Source organism: Peromyscus maniculatus, chromosome 12, assembly GCF_049852395.1.
Source record: "Peromyscus maniculatus bairdii isolate BWxNUB_F1_BW_parent chromosome 12, HU_Pman_BW_mat_3.1, whole genome shotgun sequence".
Taxonomy (NCBI): Eukaryota; Metazoa; Chordata; class Mammalia; order Rodentia; family Cricetidae; genus Peromyscus; species Peromyscus maniculatus.
In genome coordinates, this window is record NC_134863.1 from 3700911 (window position 1) to 3718458 (window position 17548).

General features: G+C 50.4%; 1 protein-coding gene across 3 annotated transcripts in view; it reads right to left on the reverse strand.

Moving 5' to 3' along the window:
• The window catches only part of Ppil2 (peptidylprolyl isomerase like 2), a 30018-nt gene that overhangs the window by 10808 nt on the left and 1662 nt on the right, over window positions 1-17548 (reverse strand). For 2 of the 3 annotated variants that reach the window (XM_006993036.4, XM_042258965.2), the window contains exons 2-9: window positions 17449-17498; window positions 15058-15103; window positions 12387-12449; window positions 10624-10675; window positions 5478-5529; window positions 2162-2253; window positions 1312-1401; window positions 484-559 (exon numbers count right to left, since the gene is read on the reverse strand). In XM_006993036.4, coding sequence (XP_006993098.1) covers window positions 484-559; window positions 1312-1401; window positions 2162-2253; window positions 5478-5529; window positions 10624-10675; window positions 12387-12449; window positions 15058-15103; window positions 17449-17498 — 521 coding nt within the window. The remainder of the gene's footprint in view (window positions 1-483; window positions 560-1311; window positions 1402-2161; window positions 2254-5477; window positions 5530-10623; window positions 10676-12386; window positions 12450-15057; window positions 15104-17448; window positions 17499-17548) is intronic. The other variant, XM_076548398.1, reaches the window with a different exon arrangement.

Consider the following 17548-nt stretch of genomic DNA (forward strand, 5'->3'; position numbering starts at 1 on the left):
ACGGCATAGGCCAAACACAGGAAGCAAGAGGACCAAGGGCCCAGTCTAACTGTACCCTGGAAAGGTCTGATGTCACCCAGAGTCTCACCTGCAGCCCCTATATCAGTGTGCCCTGGGAAGAGCAGCAGGCAAAGGAATCCAAAAACCACAGGGCCACCAGAGCTAAGAAAGGGAACGTGAGGTGTCCCGGTATGTCCAAGACTCCAGTCAGGCGCTTCTCTGACCGCATGGAGCCTGACAGACATGATGGTGCATGCCTGGAACCCCAGCACTAGGAAGGCAGAAGCAGGAGACACTGCCAATTTGAGGCCAACCTCATTTATTCAGCAAATTTCAGGACAACCAGGGCTTCCCCAAAAAAAGAAATCTGAGGCCTAGTTAATCCAAAGTCACTCTGGAGCCAGTGTCTGAGCCACCCGGAAGGAAGGGCTGGCCCGAGAAGCACACTTATACTCTATCCCAGCAGCCCTTCATTGTCCATACCTGGATCTATGACTTTCATGTTATTCTTCACATGGAAGAAGTTGGAAACATTGAATTTGTCCAGATTGGTGGGGTCCTGTGACAGGAAGAGAACACTCAGGAGGAGCACCAGGACTGGGACCGGCACCTGCTGCAGGTGTCGAGGAGCACTCAGGAGGAGCACTCAGGAGGAGCACTCAGGAGGAGCACTCAGGAGGAGCACTCAGGAGGAGCACTCAGGAGGAGCACCAGGGAAGAGACTGTAGCTGGGTTGTGTGAGGACGAGGGAGTGCAGCAGGGAAGGAGGCTGTGTCCTGACAGGGCGACAGGCAGAGGTGGTGCAGCGCAGGGAACAGGCTGCTGCCTAGCAGCTCATCCAGCCCTGCTCCCTGCCCTAGGGCACAGAAAGCAGCAGCAAGACTTGTGCCAGGTAGCACAAGATGCAGACTGGGCCGCCATGGGCCAAGGTTCAATCAGGAACAAGCCACACTGTCCTTTAAGCCTATGCTCCAGCCAGGAACCCCACTTCCTGTCAGTTTTCACCATCCCCCACCACCGAAGGGGACACCTGTGCCTGATGCTACTCTTGGAGGATGGGGTAGAATCTGCAGAGCAGCCCGTGTCCTGGTGCCTGTGATGCTGTGGACAGAGGTGGCCCCCGGGTCACAGAGCCATGAGGGCCACAGGCAGTCAAGGTCCACGGTGGCTGTCGGGGAAGGTACGGCACTAACGGGGGAGCAGTGGCCAGGGACGCTACGGCACAGAAGACCACCAAGACTGGGGAGGAGAGCCGGAAGGCAGAGAGCAGAGCTGAGGTCAAGGTGAAGCTCTCCCCGTGAAGCCACTCACCTGCAGGGTGATGATGTCTTGCCTGGAAAAGGGCTCGTCAGTCAATAGGTCCCTCAAGTTCTTGGCCTTGATGTTTAGCTGCTCCACTGCCTACAGCAGGACAGAGGGGTCACAACCCCGTTAGGCCATGGCACAGAGGTGAGAGGTAAACCAGCACACAGAGAGCCACCCTGGGCTGCACGTCTCAGATGCTCTTACCTCCCTGGCAGAGACGAGCTAAACCAACCTGGCTGCTTCAGGCAAGAGGTCTAACCTGGGCTCTCCCGTGCCACAGACTGCTGCTTGTCCTGGTCTGAGCAGGGAGAGCGCTCATGTCCCTCCCACCGACATGGCAACTCCCCTTCCTAAGAGCCTGGCCTCCCCTGTCTCCCAGCTTCCTCCCAGAGTCGGGTCCACGCTGAAGACACGGGAAGACTCCCTGAGATACAAGGAACCTTTGCTTGGGCGACTCAAACTGCCTGCCTGAGTTTCAGGGTCCAACGGCCACCAGAGTCCCCTGGTTTTGTGTTTGTGTTGTTTCGAGACAGGGTTTCTCTGTGTAGCTCTGGCTGTCCTGGAACTCACTTTGTAGACCAGGCTGGCCTCGGACTCACAGAGATCCACCTGCCTCTGCCTCCCGAGTGCTGAGATTAAAGATGTGTGCCACCACCACCCAGCTGAAGTCACCAGATCTTTCTTTTAAACCCTCATAAAGCAAAGTGGCTACCTAACCAGATATGATGCCTTGTGCTGAGGCTGTAAAGCCCATGAAGACAGGCAAGCTCACTGTTCCTGGTTCACCCCCAGCACTCAGCCAAGCTTCTGGACTATCCCCACATGGAACAGTCCCACTCACTACAATGGGGCCTACCTCATAGGTGTAGACATTGCCAGTTGTCCTGATGGCCACAATATGGGTGTTGTCAGTGAACACGGAGTACAGCACTGGACAGTGGTACTGCCCTAGAAAGAAAGCACACACAGGGCTAGTGGCCCTCAAGAGCTCAGATTAAGCAATCGTGATACTATACATTTATAGCCCCAGCTACTCAGGAGGCTGAGGCAGAAGAATAGAGTACAAGGCCAGCTGGACAATTTAACAAGTCTCAGGGTCTCGGCTGGAGAGATGGCTCTGTGGTTAAGAGCACTGACTGTTCTTCCAGAGGACCCAGGTTCAAGTCCCAGCACCACATGGCAGCTCACAACCATCTGTAACTCTTAAGACCTGACACCCTCACACAGACATGCATGCAGGCAAAACACCAATGCACACAAAAATAAGTAAGTTATTTAAAAAAAGACTTTGTCTCAAAGTAAACTTTTAGGAAGGAGGCTCAGTGGCAGGGCATTTGCCTAGCCTGTGCTAACTTCTGCACTCAACCCCAGTACCACAAGAGAGAGAGGAGGGAGGGAGAGACGTGAGAGGGAAGGCCGGGCGGTGGTGGTGCACACCTTTAATCCCAGCACCCGGGAGGCAGAGCCAGGCGGATCTCTGTGAGTTCGAGGACAGCCAAGGCTACACAGAGACCCTGGGGTGGGGGCACCAGCAGGGGTCGGAGAAGGGAAGGAGGCAGAACCTTAAGGCCAGCTACCAAGACCTGGGAACCAAAGCGGTGACAGCCACCAAGCTCCGTCCCACGGTTCACAACTCCTACTCATCTCACATTTACTAGAGCAGTCCGTCAGCCTCCAGACCGGCTCAGCTGACCTACCCCCCACAGCCATGCCACACAGGACATGGCTTACTTTCTAGAGACCCTGTTACCACTGCTTCCTACCTCAGGCCCACAGCACCCACCCTTCCCTGTATCTCCTGGCCTTCCTCACCTAGCTCTCTGTAACACATGACAGCTAGCCAGCCTCCCCATCTTCCTGCCCCAAGAGATGACTCACATCCAGCAGGGGCTTGTCTAGTGAGTCCCAGCAGATACATGGGGGTGGAGGAGAGGACAAATAGACATGTCCCCACATCTGGATAGACTGACTTCTGAAAAGAAATCCCATGCACGCACACGTTATGGAAATTTAACCACCGTGTGTATATTTGATGACCAGGCAATTCCTGTTCACCATTATGAAGATGTAAGTCATTATCTTTTAAACTCACTCTGTACACCAGGTTGGCCTTGAACTCAAGAGATCCACCTGCCTCTGCCTCCTGAGGGCTGGGACCATGCAACCACCAGCTCTGTATTATATTTTTATTCATTAACTTTGTGTGCTGAGGGAGGGGACGGGGTGTGCACATGTGACACTGCAAGTGTGACAGTCAGAGAATGACTTGGAGAAGTCAGTTTTCTCCTTCCTCCATAAACCCTGCAGATGGAACTCAGGTTGCAAGGCTTGGTAGCAAGCGCCTTTACCCTCTGAGCCACCTCACCGAGCCCTAAGTCTTTCTTTTTTAGAGCTACATAACAAAATGATCAAGTGGGGAATGATGCCATGTCTGGGATCTGCCTCAAGCACCACCCTGAGACTGCCAAGTGAAGCCCAGACAAACCCAGCAGGCTGTAGGAGCCAGGGCTGCTGAGGGGCAGGGGCGGAAACGGCTCACTAGTGACCTCTATTCTCATGGCTCTGAAATCTCAAAGTCAAGGTAGTATGTGCCTAAAATCCCAGCACTTGGGAGTCTGAGGAGAAGGATCAGGAATTCAAGGCCAGCCTCAGCTACAAAGTGAGAAAGTGAGGGTGCAGCCAATCTGGACTTTACCTAAAAAAAATAAAAAGAGCACGGGTGGGTGGGGAGGGAGGCCCCGATGACGACAATGATGCTGATGCCGCCGCCGCCGCCGAGGCTAGCTCGTTCGTAGAGGACCTGCACGGCATTAAAGCCCCACCTCCCAGCACCGCCGCCGCCGAGGCTAGCTCGTTCGTAGAGGACCTGCACGGCATTAAAGCCCCACCTCCCAGCACCGCGGACGCCAAGTCTAGCTCGTCAGGAGAGGACCTGCATGGCGGTAAAGCCCTACTTCCCGGCACCGTCGATGCTCTGAGGCCCAGTGCTGCAGCTCTCTTCAGTGTCCCTCCGCGGTCTCCCAGTTCAGCAGCACTGACCTGCCTGCCTCCTATCCCCAGCCCTCACACCGTACGTCACCTGCCCTTGCTCACATGGTTTCAACACCCTGCCATGCATGAACACCCTCGAGCACGTCTGCCTTTGATGTGCCTGACCCCTCTGCCTAGAATGTCTTCCCATATCTTCATACAGCTTCCTCTCAGACCCTGTCTGCTGCCTCAGTGGGTGTCCTGCTGGCCCTCTTCCTTCCTCTACTTCTGTCTAAAACAGGACATCTGATGCCCTACTCATCTCCTGCCTAGATTCCTCCCCCGCCAACAAAAGCTCTTCTCACTCAAGGATGGACACACATGCACACCTCCTCACCCCACCTGCCTGTTCTCTGCACATTTCCAGGCAGATCATCCAGGAAGATCTGCTCTGTGACAGACACATAGGACCTATGAACCCAGGGCTGCTGTAGGTCAGACGGTGAAGAAAGAAAGCCCACCTTCTCTATGTTTGCAACATTCCCTGGAAAACGGACCCCCAGTGAGCACTGACCGCAGCCTCCACTGTGGTACTTACATCCGAGTGAAAGGAGACCCCTTAGCCAAGCCACAAAGAACCTCCAACAAGGCTGACCCCAGGACAGGGCGGGGCAGCTGCGCTGAAGCTGCATTACCTGCACGGGCAACAGCAGACCGCAGAGGGACTCGGAGCAGAGGGCCCGAGTGGGGCAGAGGTCTGAAGGAGCATTGGGAATGGACAGTCTACTCAAAAGCAGACTGGAAATGCCTCCCAAACACCACAACCAGTTGGGCTGGCCACCCTGGGCCTTAGTCTGAGCAACTTCCACCTACAGCCAAGAAAAGGCCCATGCACGAGGCCCCACTACGGCACCAGCAGCTCACAGCAGCCTAACAGCCTTGGTGGGAGCCACCTGTCTATCCCTACTTAAACTACCTGAACCTCTGAGAAGCCGTGTGACAACTGGGAAATCAAAAGCAAGTGTCAGGAAGGAAGGAAGGAAGCTGGGGATGTGACTCAGGCAGACCCCTTGTTTGGCATGTGTGAAGCCACAGGCTCAGCACCAACCACAAGAGAGGAGGAAGGGGTGTCTGACTGCAGACAAGAAGTTGGTGAGAGCAGGGGTGGGGAGTCTGGACAGTCCTACAACAGGGGCTCTCACCTTCATTGTTCTTTGCAAAGTTCAGCTTGATCAGGGACTTCCCGTCAAGTTTCTGGAAGACAGACAATTAACAAGAATGAGTAAGAGGAGAAATAACATGAAGGCTGTCAAATCAGGAGCAACAGGGACAGACAGGAAGATCTGCCCAACTGACTCTCTGCAGCTCACACTAGAGAACTCTCTCTGGGAAGACTCCAAAACACGGCCAGGACTCCTGCAGGCTGAAGAACGGCAAGCCTTCGTACTTGCGGGGACGTAATCTGTAAACCCAGGCTGTAAGCAGACCCTAGATTTGTAAACCACTAGACAAACGTAAGAGGCAGTCACTGGGGTAAATGATGAGGCTGTGGAATAAAGACTGGCGTGTATTTCCACAATGTCTGAACTTTTCTTCTTGGTGCCAGGTACCAAACTCAGGACCTCATATACGCTAAGTGTGTGCTCTACCACTGAGCTCCATATCCAGGCCTTGTCTGAACAGCTTTTTTTTTTTTTAAAGATTTATTTATTTATTATGTATACAGCATGTATGACTGACTGCAGGCCAGAAGAGGGCACCAGATCTCATTACAGATGGTTGGGAGCCACCATGTGGTTGCTAGGAATTGAACTCAGGACCTCTTGAAGAGCAGCCAGTGCTCTTAACCTCCAAGCCATCTCTCCAGCACCTTGTCTGAACATCTTTTTTTGTTGTTTTTTTGTTTGTCTGTTTGTTTGTTTTGTCTTTCCAAGACAGGGTTTCTCTGAGTAGCTTCAGAGCCTGTCCTGGAACTCACTCTGAAAACCAGGCTGGCCTCTGCCTCCCGAGCACTGGGATTAAATAAAGGTGTGCGGGACCACCACTCTGAACATCTTTATGGTAAGCACACTATTTAATGTGTGAGTGCAGGGCCATTGAGATGGCTTACCACTGCAGAGGGAAGAACGAACTCCTGAAAGTTGTCCTCTGGCCACATGTGTGGCACAGCAACACTCACATCATATTCTCTCTCTCTCTCTAGTAATAATGGTAATAAATAAAATAAAAACAAAAACAAAATGAATATTCCTAAAACTAGTAGGGAAGCCAGAGAAATGCCTCAGCTGGCCAAGGTGCTTGTCACTGAGCCCAGCAGGACCTACATAGAGGAGGAGAGAAATAAGTCCCACGAATTGTCCCCTGACCTTTACACACATACTGTAGGCCCACATGTACACACACACACACACACACACACACACACACACACACACACACGAACACACACACACACACAAAATGAATAAATGTAACAAATAAAGCCAGTGAGCGTACCTAGGCATTCTGCTTACAGTGTGGTACAAATATTTTTTAAAAGGAAACAAAACACTAAAGTGGAGAAACTGGTGACGTAGCTCGGTGGTGGAGTGTTGTTCAGCACGGCTGAAAACCGGGGACAGCAGAAAAGGAGTGGACATGCCCACAGACCAGGGGTGCTACAACAGAACACACCCTCTAGGAGTCCGAGAAGAAGGGAGATGGCCCAGCGTCTGATCACATCCAAAGTGACTGCTCTGTGGTTTGGCAGCTGCAGAGCACAGAGCAACTGACAAGATTGGATACCCCAAAGAGCATCTGTAACACAGAGTGCAGAAATAACGAAAAGCACCCAGGTGTGACTGAATAACAGTGTCCACCAGAACAGAGGCTGAAGTCATGAGGTCAACTGCAGACAAGGTACCAGAGGTGGCAGTTGGGAAGCAGGGGACAGGGACCGCTAACAAGAGGCAAAGGGCAGGGCAGCAGCAGCAGGGGAGCCCAGTGTGACACCTGTAGGGAGCCACAGCCTCAGGAAGGCAGAGACCAACTAAACACAAGCACAGTCAGGCAGCAGGGATCTGTAAGGAGGAAATCAGGAAAGGATATCCTCCCAGCATGGGGCCTCGGGAAAAGGCCCCAGAGCTTCCTGGCTGTCAGCAGAAAAAGCTGGTCACATTTCCAAGTGAGAAACACCAAGGAAGGGAAGCAGACTGCTTTGGGAGGTAAGGCCACGCTCCTACCCCAAGCAGCCCAAGAGCAAGCGCACAGGCTCACCTGTGTATCACAGCCCCTTCCCTCAGCAGCAGGGACAGTGGGCCGCGCACGCCATCTACACTGGGAGGAATCCTTGGGCCCGCACAGTCCCACACTGTCACCAGGGCCAGAAAGACTGCAGCCAGCTTCCTGCCACCCAGTAGGTTAGAGTCTTAAAGACTTTTGTCTTGTTTTGCTTGATTTTGTATTTGTGGATTTTTTGGGGGGAGGTGGATGCTAGAAAACGGACACCAAGGCCTTCCTCAAGCTAGCTAAGTGCTCTATTACTGAGCCACACCCCAACCCAAAGGGTCTCCTTTGCCAAGGGGTCTCCTGTCCCAGGCAAAGAAGTGGAGGAGCAGCACCATCTGCTCTAACAGGAAAGGCAATCACCAGACTGAATACATGGACAGTTCCCTAGATCTGGATTGAAAATGTTCCCCCACACTCCTCCGCGGTTGTTGGGAGTGCAAACTTGTACAACCACTGTGGAAATCAGTATGGCGGTTTCTCTGAAAATTAGGAATCGAACTACCTCAAGACCCAGCCATCCCACTCTTGGGCATATACCCAAGGAATGCTGATTCATACCATAAAGATACATGCTCAACTATGTTCATGGCAGCACTATTTGTAATAGCCAGAACCTGGAAACAACCTAGATGCCTGTCAACTGAAGAATGGATAAAGAAAATGTGGTACATATACACAATGGAGTACTACTCAGCAGAGAAAAATAATGACAGCATGAAATTTGCAGGCAAATGGATGGAACTAGAAAAAATCATCCTGAGTGAGGTAACCCAAACCCAGAAGAACATGGTATGTACTCACTCATAAGTGGATTCTAGATATAAAGCAAAGAACAATCAAACTGCAACCCACAGAACCAGGGAGGCTACATAGCAGGGGGGACCCTAGGATGACTGTGGCTTATAATAAGTTTTGGCTTTATTCAATCACTGGGCAAGCTTCAGTGAAACATTTCACTATTAAGATAAGAATTTGTACTGTATCAAGCTGATAGTAGAAAAAAAGATGTTCCCCCAAAGTTTACAAGCCCCAGAAACCTCACTTCAAACAGGGCTTTCAAGGAGGTAACCAGGTTAGGATGGGGTCGCACTGGCAAGACCTGAGGAAAGGGCCTGGCCTCGGGTGCTGAGCCTTGACTGATTACCAGGTTGCACGGGCCTTTATTGCTGATCAGGACGGTGACAATTCAGGAAGCTCTGAACTGTGACCAGTCCCCAAGACGTCACAGCACTAGGTGACTGCTGAGATCCTACTGCCCTCAGGACAGGACTCAACACCTGGACCATCCCACTGGCCCAGTCTCTATGGTCTCTCCTTTCCTCTGCCTTCAGCACCTCTCACCCAGACAAATGTATGGTCCCCAGCTGATCTCCCCAGGGCCACTAGGCTCCTAAGAGCACCTTCCTGACAAAACCAGAGCTCTCCTCAATACTGGTTAGGTCATGACCCTGCCTGGGCTTCCAACCCACCAGATTAAGTCCAGGACCGTCAAGGTTCCCCAATATGGCATCTCATGCAATCATGTCTCCTCCTCAGGACTGAGTGTAACAGCAGCTCCTAAGAGGCTTCCTCAGCCACCTAGCTTCCCTCTTTCCTCACCACCCCTCTCTGGGTCATTTCAGTGACACACGATGATCTGTCTGCCCCATCCCCATGTTGGGTGATATGAATACAACTTTCTTTGTTTTTGTTTTTAAGACAGAGTTTTTCTGTGTAGCCCTGGCTGTCCTGGAACTCACTCTGTAGACCAGGTTAGCCTTGAACTTACAGAGATCTACCTGCCTCTGCTTCTCAAGTGTTAGGATTAAAGACAAACATGATTTTCTTTTTGCCCGTTTAAAAAACAAAAACAAAAACAAAAAAAAAAAACAAAACCCTGCCAGGTGGTGGTGCACACCTTTGATCCCAGCACTCAGGAGGCCAGCCTGGTCTACAGAGTAACTACACAGAGAAACCCTATCTCAAAAAACAAAAACAAAAAGAAGCCTGATGATACCCAGAACTGTCAAGAAGCATTTTCTTCTGCACAGTGTGGCTAGAAGTTTAAAATGCGTAGCAGTTTGAAGGGCAGTTGGCCAGTTGCTATGGGAATGCACAAGGCACCTTCTTCTGACTCCCCAGTCCTAGACTACTCCTGTGTGCTCAGTGTGCCCGGGCTATTTCTGCACATTGCTGCGAATGGCAAATGGCAGGATTCAGTTCGGCTCAGCCACAAAGACAGACACAAGGACAATGGTGGCCCAGTGGGTAAAGTCCCTTGCCACCAACCCTGACACTCTGAGTGAGACCTCTAGAACCTGCATGGTGGGAACTGACCCCCACAAGCTGTGCTCCGACCCTGTGCCAGGGCATGTGCACTCACAGATAGACCTACATACTCGCACATATATTAACAAGTAAAAACCATCCTTCTAGAGGACAGCCGGTCTCACAGAAGAGGCTGTGTCTGCTCCAGACACCCTTGAGACTCGTCAGCACCTTGCAAAGCACACAAGCAGGATACAGAGGAGTCACCCACTCTGATCAAACTCAAGAGAAAGCAGACACCCAGGCATGGAGGCTAAGACAGGACTCCTGTGCGTGAGAAGACAGCCTGGGCTACAGAACAAGACCCTGTCTCAAGCAAACAAAAATGTACAATGGTGTACATTCACAGGAGACTAGTCCCAAGACTCCACAAATACTCCAATCTCAAATGATGTAGCATTTGAATGAACCTATGTGTACCCTCTCACCAACTTTAAACCATTTCTAGACTGACTGCTACCTATTATAATATAAATGATACACAAGTAATTATTATCTGATATTATTTAGAAAACAATGACAAGAAAATGGTACAGATATTAATACAGATAAAATTTTTCCACAAATACTTCTTTTTTGAGCACGGTTGATTAAATGCAAGAACACAGAATCTGCAAACACAGAGGGCCAACTGTCCATGCACATGTGTGCACAGAGAGCAAGGACTGTCATTCCAGCCCCGTCAACAGTTCCCCACTGAGGACAGGAAAACGGCAAAGACAAAGTCAAGGCAGAGCCCAGCTCCATGGAACAAGTACCTGCATGGCCACCTACCTCTCCATTGCTGGGATTGGTCCCATACTTCTTAAGCCATGGAACAATGTTCCTGATGGGAGAGAACAGAAAAGGTCACTGGGGGCCAGAGAGATGGCGCAGCAGTTAAGGGCACGTGGTGCTCCTGCATGGGACCCCGCTCCCAGCACCCACAGGACACAGCAATAACAACTATCTGAACTCCAGATCCAGAGAATCCAATGTCCTCTCCCAGCTCCTACAAGTACTCCACAAATGTGGTGCACAGAAGACATGCCGGCTGAACATCCACACACACAAAATAAAATAAATCTAAAAACTGTCACCAGTAGGTGCTGCAGTGACAGCCCCGAGCCTAGGGCTGCTCCAGCCAAGGGCACGGCAGGCTGCACGTGTGGAACGTGCAAGGCAGGCTGCACGTGTGGAACGTGCAAGGCAGGCTGCACGTGTGGAACGCGCAAGGCAGGCTGCACGTGTGGAACACGTGTTTCCACACACTCAGTGACACGCCTGTGCACGTGGACTGTGCTTTCCCATGAGCTCCACTTAGCGTTTGCAGGAGTTTGGCCGCAGTTGCATATAAAAAAGAACTTTAACTAGGCAAAGGGGCAAACAAATGTTATCATGTCTATACAGCAAAACACTAGGTCAGTATCAAAAATTATACTCGCAGTCACGCATGGTGGTGGGCCACCCACTGTGTAAGCCTGGCTACTTATGAGAGGAAGGCAGGAAATCACTTGAGCCCAGGAATTCAATGCCAGCCAGGGCAACACAGTGAGAACCCCGCCCCCCAAAAAAATCTGTGTACAGGGCCCAGAAGGCATAAACATTCATAGTGATGATCCTGAACAGTGAGCTCTTTTTATGGTAAAATGTTCTATTCAAGTATTTTACATTTCTTCTAAATTTTAGAAAATATTTTAGAATCTAAAAACAAACTTGAAATATAAAACAAAGATAACATATGTTAGAACATAAAATAGGGCATAATGCTTCAGACTATAATGCCGGGAACTAGGCACCTTCATTACAGCCCTGCTTTCATCAGGCAGAGAATATTCAGCACGTCGCTGTTCCACATCAAGAACTAACTCATGGGGTAGAAGGACTCATCTCCATCCCAAGTAGTGGCAACAGCATCTGCCAGCTAATAGGGCCTGCCAGAGGCCACAGAGCACTTCCGCCATGTCTCTGAAGACCTGGCTGTCCCTCTCAATTCCTAAAGAGGCTCGCCTACACCTCATGAGGTTTCTAGGGACAAGACTGTCCCTGCTTGGAACCACAAACTCAACATCTCTTTCTCTAATGGACGTCAACAATCTGCAGTATTTGTCAAATCGAATTAAAGACAGTGCTGGGGAACAGATCAGCAGGTAAAGAACTTTCTATGCAAGCACAAGGCCCATGTGGCAGCCAGACAAGACAGCACACGTCCATAACTTCAGCAGCGCAGACCCTGGGGGCTTGCTGGTCAGCCAGTCCAGTGAAACAGCAAGTCCCAAGTTCACTGACAAGGTCCTGTCTCAAAAACATAAGGTGGAGAACAACAGAGAAAGACCCCCGAGGTCCACCTCTGGCCTACACACACACACACACACACACACACACACACACATGCACGCACGCGCGCGCGCACATACACACACACACACACACACACAACTGCACACACAAACAACACATACTAGGGCACACACAACTGCACACAAACAACATGTACTAGGGAACACACACACACCCCACAAATAAAAAGAAATGTAAAAATTCAAGAGGAAACTCACAGCAAATCGAAGACGACGCCTTCAGGGGTGCAGACCGGGTAGACAAAAGGCTGCAGGGAGAGACTGAAGAGGGCAGACTCTGGTCAGCTTCTGGGCACACTCCACACACTCCAGTTCCTACAGCCTTCCCAACAGTTCCAGTGTGCTCTGCCCCGACACACCGACACACCACTAGAGAGAAGGCATCATCCCAACAGATCCTCAGCACTTGGTGCAGAAGCAGCCAAGCTGCTCTCAAGCCCACTTCATGTTGTGAAAGGTTTTGTTGTTGGATTCAAGTCAAAAAGAGGCCCCCAGTGGTGGCCTTGAGGAAGCAAGACTGAGTTCCCTCTCCAGACCCTTGCAGAGCAGGCAGAGCAAACTTTCATCAAAGAGCCACCCGCCCACCCCAAGGCCTGACGAGGCTGCCGTGGTCTGCAGCGCCCACACCACTCTGCTGTGTGCTGGGAACGTGACTGAGGAATCACAGAATCCTTGGGAATTTCTGAAGCACGGGGTGAAAGACCCACGGCAGCCTCAACTACCGTAACGTCCCACACGAGCTGCCCGCTGGGGGACAGCCCATGCCACTGCTTCCTTTCTTTCCTGGGATGGTCTCACGCCTTGAAATCCAGCCCCCAGGAGGCAGAGCGGGTGGATCCTCCTGAGTTAGAGACCAGTCTGGTCTACACAGTGGATCCCGGGTCCACCAGAAACCAGAACAGCATATAGACCCTACCTTAAAAACAAAACAAAAACCTTTGGCAGGGTGGTGGTGGCACACTCCTTTAACACCAGCAGAGGCAGGGGATTTCTGTGAGTTCAAGGCCAGCCTGGTCTACACAGTGATTTTGTGGTTAAAAGGGACGAGTGGAGTCAGAGGCCTAGACAGAAGAGGGGAAGCAGTGCTCTCTCAAAGACCGACTAAACCAGACAGCATTCATTCCAACAAGGCTGACAGGGGAGGATCTCTGCCCGGGACACTTGACTTCTGAGCAGGTGCTACTGCGCTTCCATTAGCACGGCACGGGGCTTCCTGAGGGGCAGATGCAGGCAGGCCCCGCTTCTGGAATAAAACAGCTATGTGCAGGCCTTTCTGCACTGTGGTCTGTCCCCCCCCTTCCCATGCCGCAGCCCGCCCTCCCTTCTCCCTGCGCTGTGACACTGTGGTCTGTCCCCCCCCTTCCCATGCTGCAGCCTGCCCTCCCTTCTCCCTGCACTGACACTGTGGTCTGTCCCCTTCCCTTCCCATGCTGCAGCCCGCCCTCCCTTCTCCCTGCGCTGTGACACTGTGGTCTGTCCCCCCCATGCCGCAGCCCGCCCTCCCTTCTCCCTGCACTGTGACACTGTGGTCTGTCCCCCCCCACATGCTGCAGCCCGCCCTCCCTTCTCCCTGCGCTGTGACACTGTGGTCTGTCCCCCCCCCCATGCTGCAGCCCGCCCTCCCTTCTCCCTGCACTGACACTGTGGTCTGTCCACCCCCCCATGCCGCAGCCCGCCCTCCCTTCTCCCTGCACTGACACTGTGGTCTGTCCCCCCCCATGCCGCAGCCCGCCCTCCCTTCTCCCTGCACTGTGACACTGTGGTCTGTCCCCCCCATGTCCCCCCCCCTCGTCCCATGCCGCAGCCCGCCCTCCCTTCTCCCTGCACTGTGACAAATGGCTGACAGGCCCTAATTGGGTCACCAGACCTTCAGAATTAGAACCAAGCATGCCAGACTGCTCTACCTTTACAGTACCCCATCCTCCCCACCTTACCCTAGAGGAACAGTGTGTGGAGATGGCTGGGTCCTAGACATGCCTCCACAGAATTCCCTCTGTCCAGACACCAATGGGCCCCAAAGCCACACTTGGTAGCTTTGCATCTAGGCTACCCTCCCCTTCCCACCAGTTCCTGAGTCCCCAGGTCTCTAATCGTCACTATTGCTGATGCCACGAGGACTCACAATCTGAACAAGAACAGAGCTGGAGCACTGCAGACCCAGTGGAGTCCGAGCGTCTGGGCCACGACTCCGCTGTGCTACGTCCTCGATGGAACCCCAGGCACAGGCTACTCTTGAGGCATCTGTCCTCTCAGACATAAAATATGCTACGTCCTCGATGGAACCCCAGGCACAGGCTACTCTTGAGGCATCTGTCCTCTCCCACATAAAATATGCTTAGCAACAGGGTCTGCTCAAACTCAGAAGGTAAGAATAAAGCTAAAAAGCAAAACTGGTAAACCCAGACACGACAACCAGAAAACACCCAGGTACTGTCCTCATGTACTGTCCTCATGGCTGGATCCACTTTCTCCCAGCTCAAGTTATCTAAGAAAGGCACAGAGGAAACCCTGAATGCATCTCAAAGGGTCAAGCTCACACACACAGTACATGGTAAGCCCCCCAAACTGAAATTCTCCAAATTCTAACTTTCTGAGTTTCAGGCTTCAAAAAGGTGTGGATTTGGGAATATTTTAAATTTTGGATTTTTTCAGATCAAGGATGATCGGCTGTCTATGCAAAAGTCAGTGCAAAAATACTCCAGATGCAAGTAAGGTAGGCTGTAAATTCTAATACTTGGGAGGTAGAAACAGGAGAATTAGGAGTTCAAGGCCAGCTCCAGCTATAGAGTTGAAAGACCCTATCTTAAAACACACACACATTTGGAGAAATGATAATCAAAAGAAAACAGAAGCCTTGTAAAAGTCTTACCTACAGTGGTCAAAAGGTAAGCGGCGAAAACTTGTCTGTGTGATATCTGTTTAAATAAAATAAAAACCAGAGAACTTATTTGGAAACTATTTCATCTCTGTGTACCTGTCACCAAAACTACATTACCATGGATTAAATTCTTTGTTGCTGTTGTTTTAAGAGGGAAAGTACACACGTTGTGTGTTGCTGGACATCAAACCCAGGGCCTTATATATGCTGTATGCTTGGGTGCATCACTGAGCTACTCCAGGGATTCAATGCCTCTTCTGGCCTCCAGGGACACCAGACACAAACATGGTGCACACGTACATGCAAACATAACACTCATAAACATAAAATAAGTGAATCTTTAAAAAGGAAAACATGGGGGTTGGGGATTTAGCGGTAGAGCGCTTGCCTAGCAAGCTCAAGGCCCTGGGTTTGGTCCTCAGCTCCGGGGAAAAAAAAAAAAGAAAACATGAACCACAAGTGGTTCCCATGCCTCTAAGAAATCCCAGTACTCAAGAAGCTGACACAGAAGACTCAAGTTAAAGGTTTACCTGGGCTACACAGTATAGGTTAGCCTAAGCTACAAAGCAAAATAAAACAAAACCAGTCAGAGGGCCAGCAAGCTGGCTCAGTGGGTAGAGGCTCTTGCCACGTAAGCCTGACTGCCTGAGTTCCATTCCTGGAACCCACAAGCAGGTTCCAAGACAGCCAAGTCCATAAAGGTGTCCTCTGACTTCCACACGTGTACCAAAGTATACTTACACCTGCACTTACATCATAGACACAATAAAATTCTACATTGTTCAAAAAAATACTTAAGAGTGACTGTAAGTATACTCAGTGGTGGAGCATTTGCTTAGCATATGCAAGGCCCTGGATTTGATCTCCGGCATTTTGAAATTTAGAGATAGAAGAAAAACACACACGTTCCTGGGCTGGAGACATACTTCAGTCATAAAGCATTGCCTAGCATGCACAAGGCAGAGGCTCAAAGGCAGGTGTCTTCAAATGGGCTGAACAATTTGAAGAATTGTTTTAATGCATAGAATTTTTTAAATGATTTATTTTATGTATATTGGTGTTTTATAGGCACATATGTCTGTGTGAGGGTGTCGAATCCCCTGGACTGGAGTTACAGACAGTTGCAAGCTGCCATATGGGTACTTGGGATTGAACCTGGCTCGTTTGGAAGAGCAGTAGGTGCTCTTAACCACTGAGCCACCTCTCCAGCCCTATCACAGAACTTTTTGTTTGTTTGTTTGTTTGTTTGTTTCAAGACAGGGTTTCTCTGTATAGTTTTGGTGCCTGTCCTGGATCTCGCTCTATAGACCAGGCTGGCCTCGAACTCACAGAGATCCGCCTGGCTCTGCCTCCCAAGTGCTGAGATTAAAGACGTGCGCCGTCACCACCAGCTGGCCCCATCACAGAATTTTTTTAATTTTATTTTATTATAAATAAATAAAATATAAGATAAATTAATAAAATATATGTATACATATACATACACACACACACACACGTTTTTCAAGACAGGGTTTCTCTGTGTAACAGCGCTAGCTGTCCTGGAACTCAATGTGTAGACCAGGCTGGCCTCCAACTCACAGGGATCCGCCTGCCTCTGCGTGCTGAGCGCTGGGATTGAAGGCATGTGCCACCACACCCAGCCTGGCTGGGCTTTTTAAAGCTCATATTCTTTATTAGCATCACAACTGTGACTGTGACTGTGACTGGGCATGGTGACTCACGCCTATAATCCCAGCACTGGTGAGGTGGAAACAGAAGGGTCCTGAGTTCAAGGCCAGACTGAGCTACATAATAAGACTGTCTTAAAAAAAAAATATATATATGGGAGCTGAAGAGATGGCTCAGTGGTTAAGAGCACTGGCTGTTCTTCCAGAGGTCCTGGATTCAATTCCCAGCAACCACATGACAGTTCACAACCATCTGTAACTCCAGTTCCATGGGATCTGACACCTTCACACAGATACACATGCAGGCAAAACACCAATGCACATAAAATAAATTTTAAAAAAATATGACTATGTCCTTTTTTCTACAGCCTTGGCAACTTTGGGTATTATCATTTCCTGTTTTCCTCCTCTAAAGCAAAAGTTTATAGCACTTCCTAAGGAAAAAGCCATTTTAAATTTTATATATATATATCTCCACCTGGCTCTGCCTCCCAAGTGCTGGGATTAAAGGTGTGCTCCACCACCGCCCGGCTTAAATTATATTTTTAAAAACACTCCACTAAGAGGTAAGGATACTCTACTATGTTGAGTATATGTACTCTTTTGTGAACTCTGTATTCAGTCCAGTTATACACTGTAATGTCAGTGCTCTGGTTCTTATCCATTGTTCTGGATCACTACATGCATTCCTCAGAAACACCAGCATCCTTACCTGGCTTCCTGCCACCATAGAAGTGAGTGTACTCAGCGCAGGTGATGTACCTAAGGAAGACAGGGTGTGTTACTAATTCCCTTCAAGTTAAGGACAGAGG